This window comes from Typha angustifolia, chromosome 12 (genome assembly GCF_048772165.1).
Source record: "Typha angustifolia cultivar Huaian chromosome 12, ASM4877216v1, whole genome shotgun sequence".
Taxonomy (NCBI): Eukaryota; Viridiplantae; Streptophyta; class Magnoliopsida; order Poales; family Typhaceae; genus Typha; species Typha angustifolia.
Window position 1 is genome coordinate 11,004,662 of NC_133250.1, and position 20,299 is coordinate 11,024,960.

The 20,299-nt window shown below is 43.8% G+C and overlaps 4 protein-coding genes across 7 annotated transcripts; 1 reads left to right on the forward strand and 3 right to left on the reverse strand.

The window, feature by feature from the left end:
- Positions 1-77: 77 nt before the first annotated feature.
- LOC140772399 (putative disease resistance protein At4g10780) lies at positions 78-2,954 on the reverse strand. The gene is made up of 2 exons (XM_073114454.1): positions 1,735-2,954; positions 78-1,596 (listed from the first exon to the last, which is right to left on the reverse strand). Exons 1-2 carry the CDS (start codon positions 2,726-2,728, stop codon positions 122-124), a joined length of 2,469 nt encoding a protein of 822 aa, XP_072970555.1. The 5' UTR covers positions 2,729-2,954; the 3' UTR covers positions 78-121.
- A 3,012-nt stretch (positions 2,955-5,966) lies between these two features.
- LOC140772211 (probable disease resistance protein At1g61300) lies at positions 5,967-9,310 on the reverse strand. Of its 4 annotated transcripts, XM_073114160.1 has the most exons (3): positions 9,169-9,212; positions 7,832-9,052; positions 5,967-7,771 (listed from the first exon to the last, which is right to left on the reverse strand). In XM_073114160.1, exons 2-3 carry the CDS (start codon positions 8,990-8,992, stop codon positions 6,203-6,205), a joined length of 2,730 nt encoding a protein of 909 aa, XP_072970261.1. In that variant the 5' UTR covers positions 8,993-9,052; positions 9,169-9,212; the 3' UTR covers positions 5,967-6,202. The 4 variants fall into 4 exon arrangements, with proteins under 4 accessions (XP_072970261.1, XP_072970259.1, XP_072970258.1 ...); XM_073114158.1 differs by having other exon boundaries at positions 5,967-9,029; positions 9,169-9,310; XM_073114157.1 differs by having other exon boundaries at positions 5,967-9,052.
- Positions 9,311-11,910: 2,600 nt separating this feature from the next.
- Positions 11,911-14,900, reverse strand: LOC140772308 (disease resistance protein RPS5-like). The gene has a single exon (XM_073114312.1). The coding sequence runs from the start codon at positions 14,863-14,865 to the stop codon at positions 12,064-12,066; it is 2,802 nt and encodes a 933-aa protein (XP_072970413.1). The 5' UTR covers positions 14,866-14,900; the 3' UTR covers positions 11,911-12,063.
- Positions 14,901-17,896: 2,996 nt separating this feature from the next.
- Positions 17,897-18,880, forward strand: LOC140771603 (uncharacterized). Its single transcript, XM_073113161.1, has one exon. It carries the CDS (start codon positions 17,897-17,899, stop codon positions 18,878-18,880), a length of 984 nt encoding a protein of 327 aa, XP_072969262.1.
- Positions 18,881-20,299: the final 1,419 nt, after the last annotated feature.

The window sequence follows — 20,299 nt, forward strand, 5'->3', positions numbered from 1 at the left end:
AGCTAGTCTGCCATCTTTGAAGGTTATTGAGTGGTGTTTGGAGTTGCAAGAGATGATCAAGGGGAGTTATCATCTATATTGTTATTTACAGTAAAGTTTATTTACAAAGATAAATCTTTATCTATATTTCGATAATCACGCCACCACTAAGATTTTCCATGTATAAAGGTTGGAGGGAAGTTTTGATAGTGCTGTCTTCCCACTCTAAACTTTCCCACCATGATTTGGAAGCTTGAATGGACTGTAATTTGCTCGGGATGTTACCTGGTAAGAATGGGAGCTTCTTCAATTTCGGACAATCTTGAATACAAATAGTATTTAATGCCGGGAGTGCGAATGTGGAGTGCCAAATTGAAACCAACTCCGGTAGGTCTTCCAAAAATATGATATGGAAGCAAGAGAAAGTGTCTACTATATCTGCAAAATTCTCACCATGATTGTCTGCCCCATGAGTAATAAGTTGCCTCATACTGGTACATGACGATATCCACAGCTCTCTAAGGTTTGGGAGATGCAAAATCCATGAAATATCGTTTAACATGCCACAGCCATGTACACTTAAAATGCGAAGAGCTTGAAACAGCACCCCGGGAACCACTCCCTCCCATATTATCTCTTTCAAACTGTCCATATTATCAAACTGAAGGGTCTCAAGTGCTTGAAGATGCCATGTGTGGCTCTGATGGTCGCCTTCAATCACCACTTGGGTCACATGGCTATCAAAAAGCCGGAGGTAAGCTAAGTTCATCTGGATTTGATCATCCCCAAGGAAGGTAGTCGATAAGGAGAAGGAAGTGGATTTCTCTAGCTTACTTATACCAAGCCACCGAACTGACACATTAGGCAACATAATAAGTCTATTGAGTTGTGACGTATCTTCTATGCAGATTCCAAGACCTTTTAGATCGCTTAGGCACTCTAACTCTTCGAACAGTAGTAATGGCAAATAGGTCAAATTTCCACCTTCAGTGCCCCATACTTCACATAAGTCGAGAACCTGCAAATATTTTAGTTTCGCTATAACACCCTGAGGTATTGTACGGACTCTAGTATTTCTTAGAATCAGCAACTTGAGATTGACAAGAGATCCTAGCTCCTCAGGGAGTGACGAGATTTTGTTATTTGCAAGGTTGAGGTATTGGAGCTGGACCAACACACATATTTCTTTGGGAAAATGAACAAATCCACACCAGGAGAGGTCAAGATATGTGAGTGAAACTAGAGCTCCGAAATTGTCTCCAAGCTCTCTCAATTCTAAGTTGCACGAAAGCATCAAAGTGGTGAGTCTGGATGAGCAGGGTGCAGTTGCAATAGGAGGAAGTTGTTGGATTTCACTTTCCATCAACGTTATCCTTTCTGCCTCGTGCCACATGTGTTTAGCACGTGGTGTCTCGCCTCGAAGGACAATCCACTTGTTCTTGTTCTTCCCGTTGTCGCGTGTTATCCACAACGCCATATCACGCAACACATCATGCATCCTTACTGAACGATCCAAATGATTAGCCGGTTCTAGCAAGCATGCTCCTACCAGGTTGCCGATCAGAGTGTGCCCGATGTTGTAAGCTTCCGACATGCTATCAAACTCTTCTATTAAGCCTAATCCCATCCAACATTTTATTAGTGCATCCTTTCTGATCGAATAATCCTCGGGCCACATGGAGCAAGATAAGAAACACTCTCTCAAGGTGTTAGACTTCAAGCTATTGTAACTGAACTTTAATGTATAAAATATACCTTTCTCAAGATCCTCAGATGACTGTTTTTCGATCTGGTCGAGTCGCGACTTCTTGAGTAGATCGATGGCATATTTCCATTCTCTTGGATCTTTCTTCTCGTACATGGCTCGACCGATAGTGATTATAGCTAGTGGCAAGCCCTCCAATTCATTGACGACATCTTTGGCAAGGCTCTGTATGGAAGGATGAGAGTTGATGGTTTCTTCGCCGACCTTCTCCAGGAAGAGGCTCCATGCATCGCGGTCGTTCAGACACTCCACTTTAATTTTCTTCCTCACCTCCATCTGACCACAAACATTTGTTGATCGTGTGGTCAGGACCACCTTGCGCTTGAATCCGCCCACCACGCCCAGAGGAAATGGGATTCCAACTTCCTGCAAATCAATTCGCCCCCAAAGGTCATCCAACAACAGGAAATTGAAGACGATGCTAGCTTGTGCCGATGCGTCCTCATCTAGCGGCAATTTCAGCTTCTTGGCTATCTCCTTTTGAAGTTTTTTGGTTGTACATGATTGAGAACCTGAGACCAAGATCACGTGATTAAAAGCAGAGTCGCCAATAAAGGAGTTGTTGATTTGTCGCAAAAGGTGCGTCTTCCCTACACCACCCATGCCCCAAATTCCGATCATCCCAACAACTTGATCCGCTCTGATGTAGTAAAGTGCTTCTTCAATATTTGAATTCGCAAACGGAGATGATGTTGATGTGGTTGGAATAAACACCTCCTGGACAGGAGGCGGAACTGGTGTTATCGCTACCTCCTCCTTTGTTTCATAATCTAACAACCTCTGCACATCCAGAAGCTTCTTGGCGGCAGCTTTGCTGATACTATAGTTTGAACAACAATTAGGTGAGAAACGATTGAAGCAATGGCCCCTTTGGGTATATTTCTCTAGTATCGCATCCACTTGGGTTTTGGTAGTTTCCACCTCATTCAGCCATCCTTGTAGTTGATGAGTTTGTCTCTGGCCATTCCTTTCAGATATATCCATCTTCTCTTATGACGTCGTCCTTCTTGTTGAGCAGACGCCCGGTGGCCCTTTCGAGCTCTCTCACGTTATCACCGGCTTTAAACGGATACGTCAGTTGCCGTGCCACGAAATTGAACAACGGAGTGAGGACAACGCTTGCAACTCCATTGAGAAGCTCCATGTATTTCAAATGAGAAAGCTACGAGGAGATGCTCTGGGGTTGTCCCTCGATCTCTCGATACGAACCTCCTATGTCAACCGGGCCTACCTGTTTGAATTAAAAAAGCATAGTAGTTTATTGGTCAAAGACTCAGGAGTATCATCACGGTGAACGATTAATATTTAATACAGCAACAACGCCAACTAATAGATGCTCTACCACAACCGATCCTAATCATGCGGTGAGCATGTGCAGGCCCTATTTGAATATCAAGGGATAGACTGTTTTTAGCATATTTTATGTAATATTCGGCAGTCAAATGTATCTGCTCCTCCTCACGTTATCATCAATATTTTAACATAATAAAAGAAAAACTTATAATTTTATAAATAATATAAAATACAAAAGCTCATAATAAAAAAGCCACAACAAATCTCAATATATAAATTTAAAAATAAAAGTAAAGTATTCATGCAGTGACAACAAACTATCTAACTTTTATATATATATATATATATATAGAGAGAGAGAGAGAGAGAGAGAGAGAGAGAGAGAGAGAGAGAGAGAGAGGTGACTAAAACGATAAGAATAAGAATAAGCTCGGTTAAGTTTAGTCTCACAATAAAAGAAGAAAACGCGGATTGTAGTGCTAAAAGAGAAACCAGCGCAGCCAAAAGACCTTTGAATCTTCTCGTCAAATATTAAAAGCCCATGGTTTGATATCTCTAAAGCCTTTTAAATAAATCTTGTTGTAAACGATTTCCCCTTTTTTGCTTGTTTGATAGGTTTTGTATTATAATATCTCATTCAATAAAAAAAGATAGTAAAAAATAAAATAAATCAAATGGAACAAAATCAATCCTTTTAGCATCACTACTACTAATCATGTAGTAGGAACTTGGTAGAGGATTACGATAAAATGGAACAAAATCAATCCTTAATCAAGAAACATAGATTTGGAACTGGCTATGTTAGGGTTATGCACCCCCTCCTTTCTTTCTCTCCTTTTGGCGCGTGTCTCTTCTTACCGCTGCTGGCGATCTCTCCCTCTTCTCTCTCCTCTCTCCTCTCTCAACCCCCCCCCCCCCCCCCTTCCCTCTCCCTTTTTCTTCCTCCTCTTTTTTTCTCCCTCTATGTTTTCTTTCCCTTCCCATCGCAATTTCTCTCCCTTCTTGCCATTGCCACCATAAGAATGCCTAATCTGGAAAGGGAAACAGGATTGCAACTAAAGCAAATTAACAATTGGATTATCAATCAAAGGAAAAAAGATTAAAAAAAAAAAAAAACTGGCACAGCAATCCATCCTCATCCTCCACGCTGAAAAGTAAACGTAAAAGGTTTCTCCAGCAAACTTAAGTACTTCTTGCATTTCTGTCCATGCTTTCCACCCATTTAACTTGAAAATAAATTAGCGCAGGTGACAGGAACTCCAAACACTTGGTCTTGATGATTGGTTAGGGCTAGAAGATACCATACGGAAATCAACTGTTGGCTGTTACAGTGTGAAGTTCGGTCAAACATTGATGAACGATGAAACTCATCAGAGGTTCGCAACAAATTGCTCTGATCAGTCATATGAGTAGTATATTGTTATTTATAAGGAAACTAAGCAAATCGTCCACAAAAGTGAAGAGATATAGTACGAGTGCTTGATTTGGTCCAATTGCAACAGTTCTTCTACAGGCATGTAAAGAAATGGAAATATTAGTGGATACTGATTGATCATAACAGTAACAGTGTCAAAAGAATGTAAGCTCTTTTCTCTTCCCACCGATTGGTCTAGTATAAGTAAATTTGCCATATATATATATATATGCATTTGAATTGGATTATATGTGTGCATGTACGGTGTCATAAAATTATGTAGGTAAGGTGCTGCATTAGCTGCAACTGAGTTGCCAATCTGGAATGGATAGATAGCCAATGTATGCAAGTATATCTATTAATAAGGATTTCTTGTCTTCTCTTTTCTACCGTTAAACTCATTTGTAATGGTTTTCTCAAGATTATTCTTTGTACGGCAAGAGTATTAACCCTGAGAGGAAAGTTCTGAAACTAGTGAATGCATCATCGCATTGCCCGAATAATTGCTGCTTCTCAGATTTATGACAAGTCTTTATTTTTTTTCTCCTCCTTTTCATTTTGTTGCACCCGAGAATGGTTTCTTAATCTTCTTTTTAAGAAATTTGATGCATTAGAGAAATCCTTTTTTTTCCCATAAAAAATTGTGAGGTCTGTCACTCTCACGAGATAGTTACCACTAAAATTAAGGAAACAATTTTAACAGGTTTTGACTGTCACGATACTTTTAATCACGTAGGAACTTAGTAGAGAATTTTTATTTTTATGATTTGTACATAATTATGCTGCTAACTTCACGGGGGATGTAATCGAGCCTAGTTCTCATATCGAGCCTATATTTTTTAATCAAGCTTGAATTAAAATAAGGCAATTTTAATTTTGAGCTAAGAAATTTCATGTTTTAATTAATTTAAGCCTAATTTTGGGTTCGATCAAATTTAATTTAGATTTAAATTAAGCTTAAAATAAGGCTATTCGAAATAATTATATAGACTTTACAAAAATTAAAACGAATAGAAATCTTCATGTATTAAAAAAAAGATATGCAGGAGCTGCAGCCTTGATTGATAAAAAAAAATGATTTGATTAGAATTTTGAACTAAACTCTATAAAATTAGAGTATATGACAATTTATTTAAGTAAATTTTAAAATATAATAGAAATTTAATATGGTATAAAAAGTATTATATATATATATTGAGTCTTATTAAACCTATTTGATCGAGTTGGCTCATAATCAAGCTTAACTCAAAATTATATTTGAGGTTATTTTAAAGGTTAAGCTCCGTTCGGCTCATTTTTGAGCCAAGCTTGATCGAGTCTATTAAGCCAAACTTGAGTTGAGTTAGAGCCGGTTCAAATATTTTAACAGCCCTAAAATTCACTCAATCAGTCCTTCCTCTGTATGTAACACACTCTAAAGTTTTTTCTTTTTTTAATACAATTAGCTATTTTGAAAACAGAGATGAGAAAAGAGAGAAGGAATTAAGAACAACGTAGATATCCACCGAGAAGCATAAATTAAACCATTTTATTGCTCTAGTAGAATTACAAAGGTACTTGCCTGTGGCTTACAAGTGACGTCTATTGAGATCAAGAAAACCACAACAAACCAAAGCATAAATTAAACCATTCACTGTTTTGAAAATAAATCATGACAAGGGATGACAGAGATGGATGTAAAAGAGAATAAATTAACGCCAACAGAAATATCTACCAAGAGAAGAAGAGTAGCCCCCTCTGACAATTATTCCCTAACCCTCAAGCGATGTAAAACGGTTGAGGGAAGTTTTGACACTACTGTCTTCCCAATCTAAACCTTCCCACCATTCTCTGGAACCGCGAATAGACTTTAATTTGCTCGGGATGTTACCTGGTCGGAATGGGAGCTTCTTCAATTTCGGACACATGAAGACAGTGATTGCATTTAATGCCGGGAGAGCGAATGCGGAGTGGCAAATGGAAACCATCTTTGGTAGCTGGTACAAATTTATCTCCATGAGACGAGGGAAAGTAGAGGTCGATGTGATTTCTCTCTCTTCTTCCTTTTCTACTGTATCTGCAACATTCTCACCATGATTTTCCGTCCCACAAACAATTAATTCCCTCATACTATGACAAAAGGCTACTGATAGTTTCCTGAGGCATGGGAGATGCAAAACCCACGAGATGTTCTTTAACTCGCAACAAGCAAATATCTCAAAGGTGCTAAGAGCCTGAAACAGCTCCTTGGGAATTACTCCCTTCCATATTATCTCTTCTAAACAGTGCATACGTTCAATTATGAGTGTCTCAAGTGCCCGAAGATGCCATGTGGGGTGTTGATGGTTATCTTCAATTACCATTTGGATCACATGGCTATTCCTAAAATAAAGTTCAGCTAAGTTCATCTGGATTTGTGTGTCCCCAAGGAAGCTAGCCGACAAGGAGAAGGAAGTGAATTTCTCTAGATTGCTTATGCAGAGCCACCGGATTGATACATTGGGCAACTCAACAAGTCTATGGAGTTGCGATGTATCTTCTATGCAAATTCCAAGGCCTTTTAGATTGTTTATGCACTCTAACTCTTCCAACAGTGGTGATGCCAAATAGGTCATTTTTTCATCACTAGAACTCCCGAAAGTTTGATGTAAGTCGAGAACCTGTAAAGACTTGAGTTTTGCAATAACACCCTGAGGTATAGTATGGATTCCAGTATCCCGTAAAATCAGGAACTTGAGATTGACAAGAGATCCCAGCTCCTCAGGGAGAGACCAGATTCTATTATGTCCAAGGTTGAGGTATTGGAGCTGGACCAACCCAGATATCTCTTTGGGAAAATGAACAAATCCACATTCGGAGAGGTCAAGATATGTGAGTGCAACTAGCTCTCTGATATTATCTCCAAGCACTATCAAATTATAGCTCTGCGAAAGCATCAAAGTCGTGAGTTTGGATGAGCAGGGTGTAGTTGCAACGGGAGGAAATTCTTGGATTTTACTACAATGCATCAACGTTATCCTTTCTGCTTGGTGCCAAATATCCTTGTGACGTGGAGCCTCATCTGTAAAGACCATCAATTTGTTCTTGTTCGTCCCCTCGTCGTGTGTTATCCAGAATGCCATATCGCGTAACACATCATGCATCTTCACTCTACCATATACATCATTCTCCTCTAATAAGCATGCTCTTATGAGGTACCCGATCAGACTGTGCCCGGTGTTATATGCTTCTGATATGGAATTAAATTCTCTTATTAAGCCTAATCCAATCCAACATTCGATGAGGTTTTCCGTATCGATCGACCAATCCTCGGGCCACATGGAGCAAGACAAGAAACACTCCTTCAAGGTGTCAGACGTCAAGCTATCATAACTAAACTTTAATATATAAAAAGTACTCACTTCTGGAAATCCATACTCGACCTCATCGAGTCGCGACTTCTTAAGTAGATCAATGGCATGCTGCCATTCTCTTGGATCCCTCTTCTCGTACATGGCCCGACCGATTGTGATAAGAGCCAGTGGCAAGCCTGCCAACTCCTTGATGACTTCTTTCGCAAGGCCTGGTATGAGAGGATGAGAGCTGATGGTTTCCTCGCCAACCTTCTCCAGGAAGAGGCTCCATGCCTCGTCATCGTTCAGGCACCTCACTATGATATTCTTTCTCACTTCCATCGCGCCACAAACAATTGTTGATCGCGTGGTCAACACCACTTTGCGCTTGCATCCGCCGACCATCCCGAGTGGAAATGGGATTCCAACAACCTGCAGATCAAGTCGCCCCCAAACGTCGTCCAACAACAGGAGGAAACTTCTACTGTTCAGGAAATTGAAGATGTACTTAGCTTGTTTCGACACATCCTCGTATTGCTGCAGGTTCAGCTTCTGGGCTATCTCCTTTTGAAGTTTTCCCGTTGTACATGATTTAGAAGCTGTGACCAAGATCACCAGATCAAAAGCAGATTCGCGAATAAAGGAGTTGTTGATTTGTTTCAAAAGGTGGGTCTTCCCTGCACCACCCATGCCCCAAATTCCGATCATCCCCACCTTCTGATCCTCTTTAATGCAGCGGAGTGCTTCCTCGAGATTTGAATTTGCGATCGGCGATGATGTTGATATGGTAGGCACAGACACCTCCTGGACAGGAGGCGGCACCGGTGTTATGGCTACCTCCTCCTTTGTTTCATAATCTAACAACCTTTGCACATCCAGAAGCTTCTTGGCGGCAGTTTTGCCGACGGTGTAGTTTGAACAACAATTAGGTGAGAAACGATTGAAGCATAAGCACCTTTGGGTATATTTCTCTAGTATCGCATCCACTTGGGTTTTGGTAGTTTCCACCTCATCCAGCCACCCTTGTACTTGATGAGTTTGTCTCTGGCCATTCCTTTCAGCTATCTCGATCTTCTCTTTGACGTCGTCCTTCTTGTTGAGCAAACGTCGGACGGCGTTTTGCAGGTCTCTGACGTTGTCGCCGGCTTTAAACGGATACGTCATCTGCCGCTTCACAAAACTGAACAACGGAGCCAGGACTACGTCTGCCACACTCTTGAGAAGCTCCATGGATGGAACTTCTCTTTTATATATATGATGTGACCTTCTTTCGAAAAATAAAACGACTTGCTGTCAGTGATCGAGGGAAAAAAAATAAAACATGAAGAGGTTAATTTTTTTTTTTATATATATTAAGTAGCTAGAAGATGGAAGATGAAAATTAAAACAGAGAAAGAAAAGCTCACCAACAAGCTGCCTTCTGACTGAACTACCGAGGGAGAGATCAAGATGCCAGGAAGATGATCTTGCCAAACAATACAAAAGAGAATTCTAAAATGGTGATGCTGTGAGCATCTGCGAGCCAGCGAATCTTAATAGATGCTTTTGAAAAGAGAAAAAAGAAAAGAAAAGAAAAAGCTAAAAGGTTATACTGTACGAACACTCTGATCGTCTGTAACCAGACTTGCTTGAATTAACCGGCCGTCTGTTAGCTAAGAAATTAGTCTAGCTTGTGAGGGATAAGAATAAGAAATTAGGTTGATAGCGTGACAAATTGAAACATGTAACAACGGTGTTTAGTTCAATGACACATATAATTTAAAATTTATACTAAACGACTTAGTATAATGACTAAAATTTAGTAGAGTCTAATCTTAAAAAAAATTAATACTTTCCTTATCTCATATCTAACCTTCAATCTCAAATAATTAATAATACAAAAAAAAGTGTGCATATACCTGTGCTGTGTACGTAAATCATTGCTCCATATTGGAGAAACACGTTATATACACCTTCCAGATAAATGTAAAAGGAAAGTGAGTGGGTTCATCAAATCCTGCTATTTTTAGATAATTCCATTTAAAAGAAAACGAGTTACATATTAAAATTAATATAAATTTAGAAAAGAGAGGAGGGAGGGGGCCAATAATTGCCATCAACAATTCTAATGCGCATCTACTCCCACTAATGCACGAATTTATAAAGGAGAGGCGACGGGGCAATTATTGTTATGGACATCACACTCGTCGGATTCTCTCTTATCTTTTATGTAAATTGTGTAATCTCGTAGGCCTTCAACTCAAAGTTTTAGTGCATGCGAATAAAACAGTGCGCCGTAGAATAAATTTTTTTAAGTGCATGCGAATAAAGTCACGAGCAACTTGCTAAGTCGCGAAAAATTAAAAACAGACAATGCCAAGTTGATGCATTAGAAATTTCTTTTAAGTGGGTTTATTTGCCATCTTGCTTAGTGATCAATCTGATTCGAACTGAGTTGAAAAATACATAGATTCGGATCAGATTGTGCTAGTGGCTAGTCAGATAGAGGAGATATTCAAGCGGCCAGCCAGAAAGCCAATTGTTTTGAAAAATGCCACGCCCGCCTACAATATTTAATCCTAACCGTCGTGCTCTTTTAAGAAGCGACCTTGATCTCGCCACGTTTTCGCGCTCTTTTGTAAATCATACGTTAACCCCTTTGTGGGAATAACGAGTGGGTTGCTCAAACGGCTCAGATTACAGATGAGCATCCCCATTAGATTTGAGTTAAACAAACATTACCAATTACGAGGTTTAGAAAAGCTTAAAAAATAACACATTTTATATCTTTTTCTTTCTTGTGAAATAAGAAAATCGTTAATTAGAACTGTGTTGCTCACCAATGGCATATTCTAAATTGCACTGCACCAAAAATAAGAATTGAGGGGCTCTGTTACATAAAAGACTAAGAAAGATATACGATTACGGGTTATATATCACTACATAAAAGACGGAGGGGCCCTGTTATATTAACAACAAAAAATTGCTTGTCTTGGAAGATTAAAATAAATAAATGTTAAGTTGACCCCATTTAAAAAATTCAAAAAAAAGGAAAATATATATATATATATATATATATATATATATATATATACTTTTGATGCATACTTAACAAAGACGAGATCAAAGACTTGGATAAACTCCTCTTTCTCTCCGTAACTTCCTTTTCCTCGGTCTCCCCTAACTCCCTCGAACTCTTTTTCTTTGGCGGCTTTGTCATTGGGCTAAAGTCTTCCTCACTTTAAAAACATTTGATAGAGGAGGAGAGACACCATGGGGTCATTACATTTTCTTTATTTGGGTGAAAAAGATAGGAGTTATATTAGATCCTATTTATGGTTACATAACCTTCGTTGTCAGCGAGCAAAAGTCAATACCAACGGGGACGAAAAAACTCCATGCTAGGTACATCCATAGCCATCATTTTTACTAGAGGTAGCTAACCAATCCGCTACCGTGTTAACTCACTTGAAGGCTACAACAATGAAGGATATAGTCCACGACGGAGGATGTTTCTGTCAAAATATTCACTAGTAGTTCAGAGTCAGTTTCGACCCCCACATCGGTTCATCCTTGTGTGTGGAGCATGAGTAGCCCTTTTTCAAGGCCGCAGCTTCGGCTGGAATTGGTGACTAGAATCCGCTATAGCGACTTTCGACTGTTATCAAGGAGCCCGACGAGAAGCGTAGGATGAAGCCTGCCCCTACCGAGCTAGTTAGGACCTGAGAACAAGCCGTCCGTGTTGAGCTTCAGATACCCAGTGGGAGGAGGAATGATTATTTGATCTCAGAGAGAAAACCTGGTACTATTCATAGGCTAAGGCAATTGTCCTCTCCCAAAAAATACTCACAAGTTTTCCAACCTTGTTAAAATAGATGTTATTCTTGTTGTTCCATATAGTCCATAGAGTAACGGTTATAATTGAAAATATTAAAGATATGTCATGACTGGGGGTGTGGTCAAACGCTATGGTCCAGCCCCCGTCAAACCAGGAGTGGTCCGGATTTCCAATTAGCCAGATTTTGTTAAATTCGGGCCATATGGTTCCAGCGAAAGAGTAATTAAAGAGTAAATGGTCACAATACTTTGTAGATAACAATCTTATTTGTAAGACTCCAAAGATAACAATGTTATTGGATGGCCTTTATTGAGATTAGAGAACCACCACGAACCAAAGCCTAGAGAGATGTAAAAGAGAGGAAAATGAATTAAAGGCAACAGAAATATCCAGCGAAAATAAGAAGAATTACATCGATCTTACAAACATTTGCAGCGCTCTACCACTACAGAGTCTACAGTCTCATAAATTAAACATCATTCGATCACTCCTCAGATATTTCTTTGTAGAAAGGTTGGAAGGAAGATCTGATCCTGCTGCCTTCCCATTCTAAACTTTCCCACCATTGTTTGGGGCTTTCAATGAACTGTAATTTGTTTGGAATGCTATCTGATCGAAATGGGAGCTTCTTAAATTTCGGACAATTCTTGACACGCATACGACTTAATGCCGGGAAATTGACTGTAGAGTGGCAAATGGAAACCATCTCTGGTAGATCGTAAAAGTATATCTCATTGAGACAAGGGAAGGTAGATGTCGACGTGATTTCTTTCTCTTCCTCCCTTCCTGCTGTATCTGAAACATTTTCATCATAATTCTCTGCCCCATAAGCAATTAGCTGCCTCACATTAGAACAGAGAGATACGTACAAAATCCTAAGGCATGGTAGATGCAAAATCCATGAAATGTTCTTCAACATAACACAAGACTCTATATATAAGAAGAGAAGAGATTGAAACAGCTCTTCCGGAACCACTCCCTTCCATATTATCTCTTCTAAACCATGCATATGCTCAAATCGGAGGCCCTCAAGCGCCCGAAGATGCCAGGCAGGGTGTTGATGGTTACCTTCAATCACTACTTGGGTCACATCACTATTCACAAAACGGAGGTAAGCTAAGTTCATCTGGATTCGCTCTTCCCCGAGAAAGCCAGCCGACAAGGACAAGGAAGTTGATTTCTCGAGCTTGCTGATAACGAGCCATCGAACTGAGACATTGGACAACTCAGTAAGTCTATAGAGTTGTGATTTATCTTCTACGCAAATTCCAAGACCTCTTAGATTATCTAAGCACTCTAAGTCTTGAAACAGTAGCGATGGCAAATAGGTCAAATTTTCACTATTAGTGCCCCAAGTTTTGTGTAAGTCGAGAACCTGCAAAGATTTGAGTTTCGCGATAACCCCTTGATGTATTGTACGGATGCCGGTACTTCTTAGAATCAAGTATTTGAGATTGACAAGAGATCCTAGCTCCTTAGGGAGTGATCGTATGCCACTGTTATCTGTAAGGTTGAGATAAAGGAGCTGTACTAACCCACATATCTCTGTGGGAAATTGAGCAAATCCACAGTCGGAGAGATTGAGATATGTGAGGTCAACGAAAGCTCGAACATCTCCAAGCGATTCCAATTCCCGGTTGCGCAAAAGCATCAATGTAGTGAGTTTGGATGAAGAGGGTGTAGATGCGATAGGAGGAAGTTCTCGTATCTTACTAAGCATCAACGTTATCCTTTCTGCTTGATGCCAAATTCTTTTGTCGCGTGGAGCCTCATCTTGAAAGACCATCCATTTGTTCTTGTTCTTTCCCTTGTCACGCGCTATCCACAATGCCATATCACGTAATACATCATGCATCCTCACTCGCAAACCATATCTCTGATCTGGTTCCAATAAGCAGGCTGCTACCAAGTCACCGATCAGAGTGTATCCGGTGTTAAAAGCTTCCGACATGCTGTCAAACTCTTTTATTAAGCCTAATCCCATCCAGCATTCGATGAGTTCTTCCTTCTTGATCCAATAATCCTCGGGCCACATGGAGCAAGACAAGAAACATTCTCTCAAGGTGTCAGAGTTCAAGCTATCGTAACTGAACTTTAATCTATAAAAGGTACCTTTCTCAAGATCCTCAGGCGAGTGCTTTTCGACCTTGTCGAGTTGCGATTTCTTGAGTAGATCAATGGCATGTTCCCATTCTCTTGGATCCTTCTTCTCGTACATAGCTCGACCGGTAGTGATAAGAGCCAGTGGCAAGCCGCGCAACTCCTTGACCACATCTTTTGCAAGACTTGATATTCGAGGATGAGAGCTGATGGTTTCCTCGCCAACCTTCTCCAGGAAGAGGCTCCATGCGTCTTGATAGTTCAGAGACTCTACTTTGATCTTCTTCCTCACCTCCATTTGACCACAAACAGTTGTTGATCGTGTCGTCAAGACCACCTTGCGTTTGCATCCACCGACCAGGCCGAGTGGAAACGGAATTCCCACTTCCTGCAGATCAATTCTCTCCCAAATGTCGTCCAACAGCAGGAGAAAGTTTCTTTTGCTCAGGAAACTAAAGATAATGTGAGCTTGTGTCGAGACATCCCCATCTCGCTGCAGTTTCAGACTCTTGGCGATCTCCTTTTGGAAATTTCTCGTTGTATATGATTGAGAAGCCGTATAGAAGATAACAACATCAAAAGAAGAGTCGCCAATAAAAGAGTTGTTGATTTGTCCGAGGAGGCAAGTCTTCCCTACGCCACCCATGCCCCAAATTCCGATCATCCCCACCACTTGTTCCTCTTTAATATAATGGAGTGCTTCTTCAAGATTTGGATTTGCATTCGGAAGTGCTGTTGATGTGGTAGGAATAGGCACCTCCTGGACAGGAGGCGGCACCGGTGTTATTGAGACCTCCTCGGTTGTTTCACTGTTTAATAATCTTTGCACATCCAGAAGCTTCTTGGCGGCAGTTTTGCTGATAGTATAGTTTGAACAACAATCGGGAGAGAAGCATTTGAAGCACAAGCAACTCTGCTTATATTTCTCTACTATCGCATCCACTTGGGTTTTGGTAGCTTCCACCTCATCTAACCACCTTTGCAGTTGATGAGTTGGTCTCTGGCCATTCCTCTCCGCTATCTCGATCTTCTCGACGACATCGTCCTTCTTGGTGAGCAAATGCCCGCTGGCACTTCGGAGGGCTCTGATGTTGTCGCCGGCTTTAAAGGGATAGGTCAGCTGCCGCATCAGGAAATTGAACAAGGGAGCCAGGGCAAGATCTGCAACACTATTGAGAAGCTCCATGGAAATCAACTAGAAAGGGAAACAAGAGGGAGAGAGAGACCAGGACCATGAGGATGTCCGTAGAGCTCTCACTCAATAGTCATTTAGTCAACACTAACTTCCTCCATCAACTCTGGACCCCACCAGTTTGAATAATTTGGCAATTATGTAAACCATTGATGCAGCAACAGCGCCAACTAATAAATGCTGTACGGAACCTCTTTTTTTTGTGTGGATATATAATGTTTTTTTTTTTTTATCGTTCACGAGCCCAAAGGCTAGATATGGGCTGGACAAAGGGTCAACCCTCCCTAGATACAAAGGCACTTTAGACCCCACTGAGTTTTAGTTGTCTAACTTAGGTTTCAAGCCATATGTGTCGCCGAACAATTACTTTGAATCAAACGCCGCCGAGACCTGCTCCAAGCCGTTGCGTTGCCAAACTGTTCTTCCAAGCTAACCGCACTACCGAACCATCAACCGAATCAAACTAAGCTACCAAACTACCAACCACCAAATAATTTCTCCACAATATTATTTGAGATTGGAGTTGAACTCATGACCTTCTTGGTTATGAGTAAGGTACCAACAATTCTACTGCTCTACCGAACCTATTCGTACCATGCGCATGTGCAACGCTTCACTCAGGGAGCCGATCGCATGCATCCCGGAGTGCACGAATTAGTTTCTACAGTCTTATCAGCTAGCCTTTGGTTGGTTGACTTTTACTCTGATAGTCTGATTGTACCATATTAACTATAGCTGCGGTTATAGACGATCTACTCGACGTCCCGCCTAGGGTGAGTCATGCATAGATTAGGATTGAAAACATTGTTAGCTACAATCTTTGAAAAATATAGTTGCATGCCTCCATGCATTCACCCGTGCAGCTCACCATCACCATCGCCAATCTCCTCCTCTCCCGAGACGCCCAACACCAACAAAGCAAAAGGGACTGCTCTCTCTGGTGATCGGATCAACGTCGCTCCCCTCCTGTCCAGGCGGGCGTTGCCTACAATCCCAGGCCGGTACGTGGCACGAAGCAAGTTTAGAAGTCTTAAGTTCGGGCAGCCATGGCGACCACGGGAGGTGAAGATGTGCACCAAAGAAGAGCTACATCGTCGAAGGTGTTGGAGCCGGAGGAAACAAAGCAGCCAGTAGCGGGCAAAAGAACTCCTAGGGAGGGCATGCGATCCTGGGCTTCCGTAGCGGCGGGGAACAGGAAGACAACAGTTAAACCGAGATCTATTCCGGCGGAGATACTGGCTAAACTACGCAACCAGCTGGAAGACAGTGTGGTGATCGACCCAGAGGTGCTGGAGAAATGCCGGAATAGGTGGAAGCTAACACTATTTGGCAGATTCCTGGGCAAGGGTATACCGATGGCTTGGCTGAAAATCAGGTTAGCTAAGCTATGGGAGGGGATAGAAGGATTCTCAGTCTCAGACATGGTGGAGGGTTACTATGTATTCAGATTCGAAAAGGAGGTGGATCTCGACCACGTCCTGATCAACGGACCATGGACAGTCCAAGGACAAGTCCTCAACCTTATTCCATGGCGCAACAACTTCCGACCGTCCCCGGAGGTGTTCACCACGGCGCCGGTTTGGATCCAGCTCCACAACCTGCCGCAGGAATACTGGGAACTGGAGGCCCTCATACCAGTGGCAGCCTTCTTTGGCAGACCCCTACGGATAGACGAAACTACCCTAGATCACTCCAGAAGCAGATTTGCCCGGGTGTGTATTGAGGTAGACCTCAGCAAACCTCTGAAAGCAGCGGTCTGGCTCGGGCAAAAGGAAGAAAGAGTGGACCAAAGAGTGCAGTATGAAAGCATTCCAAAAATATGCTTTAAGTGCGGGAGGATAGGGCACAAGGAGGAAAAGTGTGGTTATACAGACAAAGAGCAAGGTGTGGAGACGCTGGCGATGAATGCCGGAGATAGAGGTGGCGAACAGCAAGGTACAAACCCTAACATGGAAAAGGACGCTAAGGAAGAAGACAACATTTATTATGGGCCATGGTGCACCGTGCACAGGAAGCCCAGATGGCAGGCTAATCAGAAAGGAAAGAGAGCTAGTTACGCAAACGGTACCCCGAAGAAGGATGGGAGAGAGCAGGCTTCCATGGGAAAAAAGGACGGGGAGAGCAAGCCTAGAGAAAAGAATCAGTTTTCACAGAGCTACATGGGCCACGGAAAGGAAAGAAGTGCAGGCAAGTATGGCGCAGACCATCAACAGGCCAGTACCAGTCGGAAGTCGGAAGATGGTGCTGGCTCAGAGAGCAGGAAAAGCCGACCTCAGGAGCTGCATGCAAACGTTGAGTACGTAGAGAAGAAGACGGTGGAGCCTAACCAAGGAGGGGAAAGAGCAAATCAGAACCCGCCGTATTCAAGGCCAATCACGTCAGGAGGCATAGCCTTTAAAGGAAGAGCAGCGGGGCCCGACCGAAGGAGGCACGCTATTGGAGAGAAACTGAAGGAAGTACGGGAGGAGGAACCTGCAGACGACACCGAGGGCGAACAATTAATGCCAGAAGAGATGGAACTGGACGGCAGAGATGGTAACCAGACACGTGCCGGAGAAGCGAACGGAAGAACGACTGTAGTCCAAGGGATAACGATACTGCTCGGCTCAGGAGACCGACGGACGCAAAGGTCGACCTATGTCAAAACTTCCAAGAGCCTTGGAGGAGCAAAATGGAACTCCAGTGACTACCCGCCCCAGCTCGTCCAAGATGGACTTGTCTCAGCCGGCTTCACCCCTTCCTCAGTGCAACAAACAAACCCACCGGGAAAGCACGAGGACACAGTGGCCAGAGTCAAACGATGCCTCCTATTGGCGGACCGGGAGGGGAAGGATATGGAAGGAGATGAGAGGCACTTACAGGTGGCGCTGGTGGCAAACAAAGGAAATGAAGCCCCCGGAGAGATGGAAATGGAGCTGGCACTGGCAAGCGAGAACACTAACGGAGGTGGAGCGGTCATGCCCACCTCTAAGAGGGGCCGGACTCATTGACAGTCGGCCGACAAACCATACTTCAAGGTTTACCAATGTTAAAAACCTTAGTGTGGAATTGTAGAGGTGCCCGCAAGAAAGAGGCACTCGACCGATGTAGAGTTATGATCCGTGATCATAAACTGGATATGCTGGCGTTGCTAGAAACGCACACTAGCTGGTTCGAAGCTGAGCAGGTGGCTAAAAAGCTTGGAAGAGGATGGTCGTGGTTTGCCATCCCGACGCAAGGACGCGTCGGAGGCATCCTGGTCCTCTGGAACAAGGAGTTAGGGTGGGTTGATGTGGCTGCTGTATCAAGATATGCAGCCCACTTAACTATCACCCTTACGACTGGACAAACCTGGATCTGGACCACCGTGTATGCTAGCGCCATCCTAGAAGGTCAGCAAGAACTCTGGGAGGAGCTGAAGAACATAGCTTCCATCAACATGCCGTGGGCGATCATGGGAGACTTCAACGCTTTCCTGTCAGTACAGGAGAAGAGATGCAGCGGCGAGGTCGCCCTAGGGCCGAAAGGGAAGGCCTTTGCGCGGTTCGTGGATGAGACGGGGCTGTGCGACCTTGGATATGAAGGCATTCCATATACCTGGTGTAACAACCAACAAGGCACGCGACGCATCTGGATCCGGCTCGACAGAGCCCTGGCCAACACTGAATGGGTCAGTGAACATCCGGAGTGCAAAGTCCAGCATCTCGACCGGGGTGCTTCGGATCATGCGCCGCTGCTCCTCACGGTGCCGGCAGGAACGACGAGGAGCAAGAGACCATTCCGGTTCGAGCTCCTCTGGATGGAGTATGAGGAGTGCCAGAACATCGTCCAAGACACCTGGAAGCGGCAAGCCGGCGGTAACCCAATGCAAGCATTCTCTCACAGCCTGAGTGAGCTAAGAAGGAGCCTGATCAACTGGAACCGCGAGGCGGTGGGGAGTGTGGAGAGACGGCTAAAGGACACCAACCTGAAACTGGCTGACCTAGAGGAGCTAGACGCCAATGGCCTGCTGTCGGAGGCGGGCATTTAGAGCTTGAGAAGCTTATACAACTGCAAGATCGCCCTTAACAAGCAACTCAATATCAAATGGCTGCAAAGATCCCGACTAAGGTGGACGGAGGAAGGAGACAGAAACACGAAATTCTTCCATATCTCGACTACCATGAGACGCAGACGCAACACGATTGCAGGCATCCTAGGTGAAGATGGGTGCTGGGTTCAGGAGCCGGTTGATGTGAGCCACTGTTTCAAAACCTTCTACCAACGGCTCTGGGGAGAAGCGGAAGAGGTAGACCCCGGGAGGAAGGAGTGGCCATCACTTCCATCCATACTGACCGAGGAAGCGTCAGACCTAGAGAGGCCGGTGACGGCTGAGGAGATCAAGGAAGCGACGTGGAGCCTGCTGAGAGGAAAGGCCCCTGGCCCGGACGGGATGCAAGCGGAAGTATACATCAAGTACTGGGACACCATGGATGGAGACCTCTGCCGGGCCGTCGGCCACTTCTTCAACATCGCGTATATGCCAAAAGCATGGGGTGACACCTTCATAACCTTGATTCCGAAGAAGGAGCACCCCTTAAAGGTGGAGGACTACCGACCGATCGCGCTGTGTAATGTCATTTACAAGGTTATCGCGAAGGTCATGGTAAGCAGGCTTAAGGTGGTGCTGGCCAAAATCATCAGCCCGGAGCAGGCGGCGTTTCTGGCCGGCCGAAGCATAGAAGATAACACGTTGGCTGCCCAGGAGGTGGCTCACTCCATGGCCACAGACAAGAGCGGACACCCTATCATGATGATCAAAATGGATATGGAAAAGGCGTATGATCGGGTCAGTTGGCCGGCAGTGGTTGGCGCGCTCCGGCGGATGGGTTTCCCTACTCGGTGGTGCAAATGGGTGCAGGCGTGTATTGCCTCTCCCAGGTTCGCCTTGCTGATAAACGGGTGCCCGACCACCTGGATCATGCCCAGGAGTGGCCTGAGACAAGGCGACCCGCTATCCCCCTACCTCTTCATCATCGTCACGCAAGTGCTATCGGGACTCATCAACGAGAAGGCAGCACAAGGCCTTCTGCGAGGGTTTAGGGTCAGAGAAGTGCAGCTGTCTCACCTGCTATATGCAGATGACCTGTTGCTAATGCTGGAAGCCTCGCCGGGGAACGCCAACAGCATCCTGGAGAGCCTGAGCCAGTATGAGCTCATCACAAACCAGCGGGTGAACTTCAACAAGTCGGAGCTGTATCTGTCAACCAGGATCGGGGCAGAAGAAGACAGCCAACTCAGCGTACAACTCGGACTGAAGGTGGCAGGCATGCCATTCAAATACCTCGGGGTGCTTATCTCGGGGAGGAGAGTGAAGGTGAAAGAGCACCAGGAGCTTGTGGAGAGGATAGGAAAGCGGCTAGCGGGCTGGAAAGGGACGCTCCTTTCCCAGGCTGGCAAGCTAACCCTG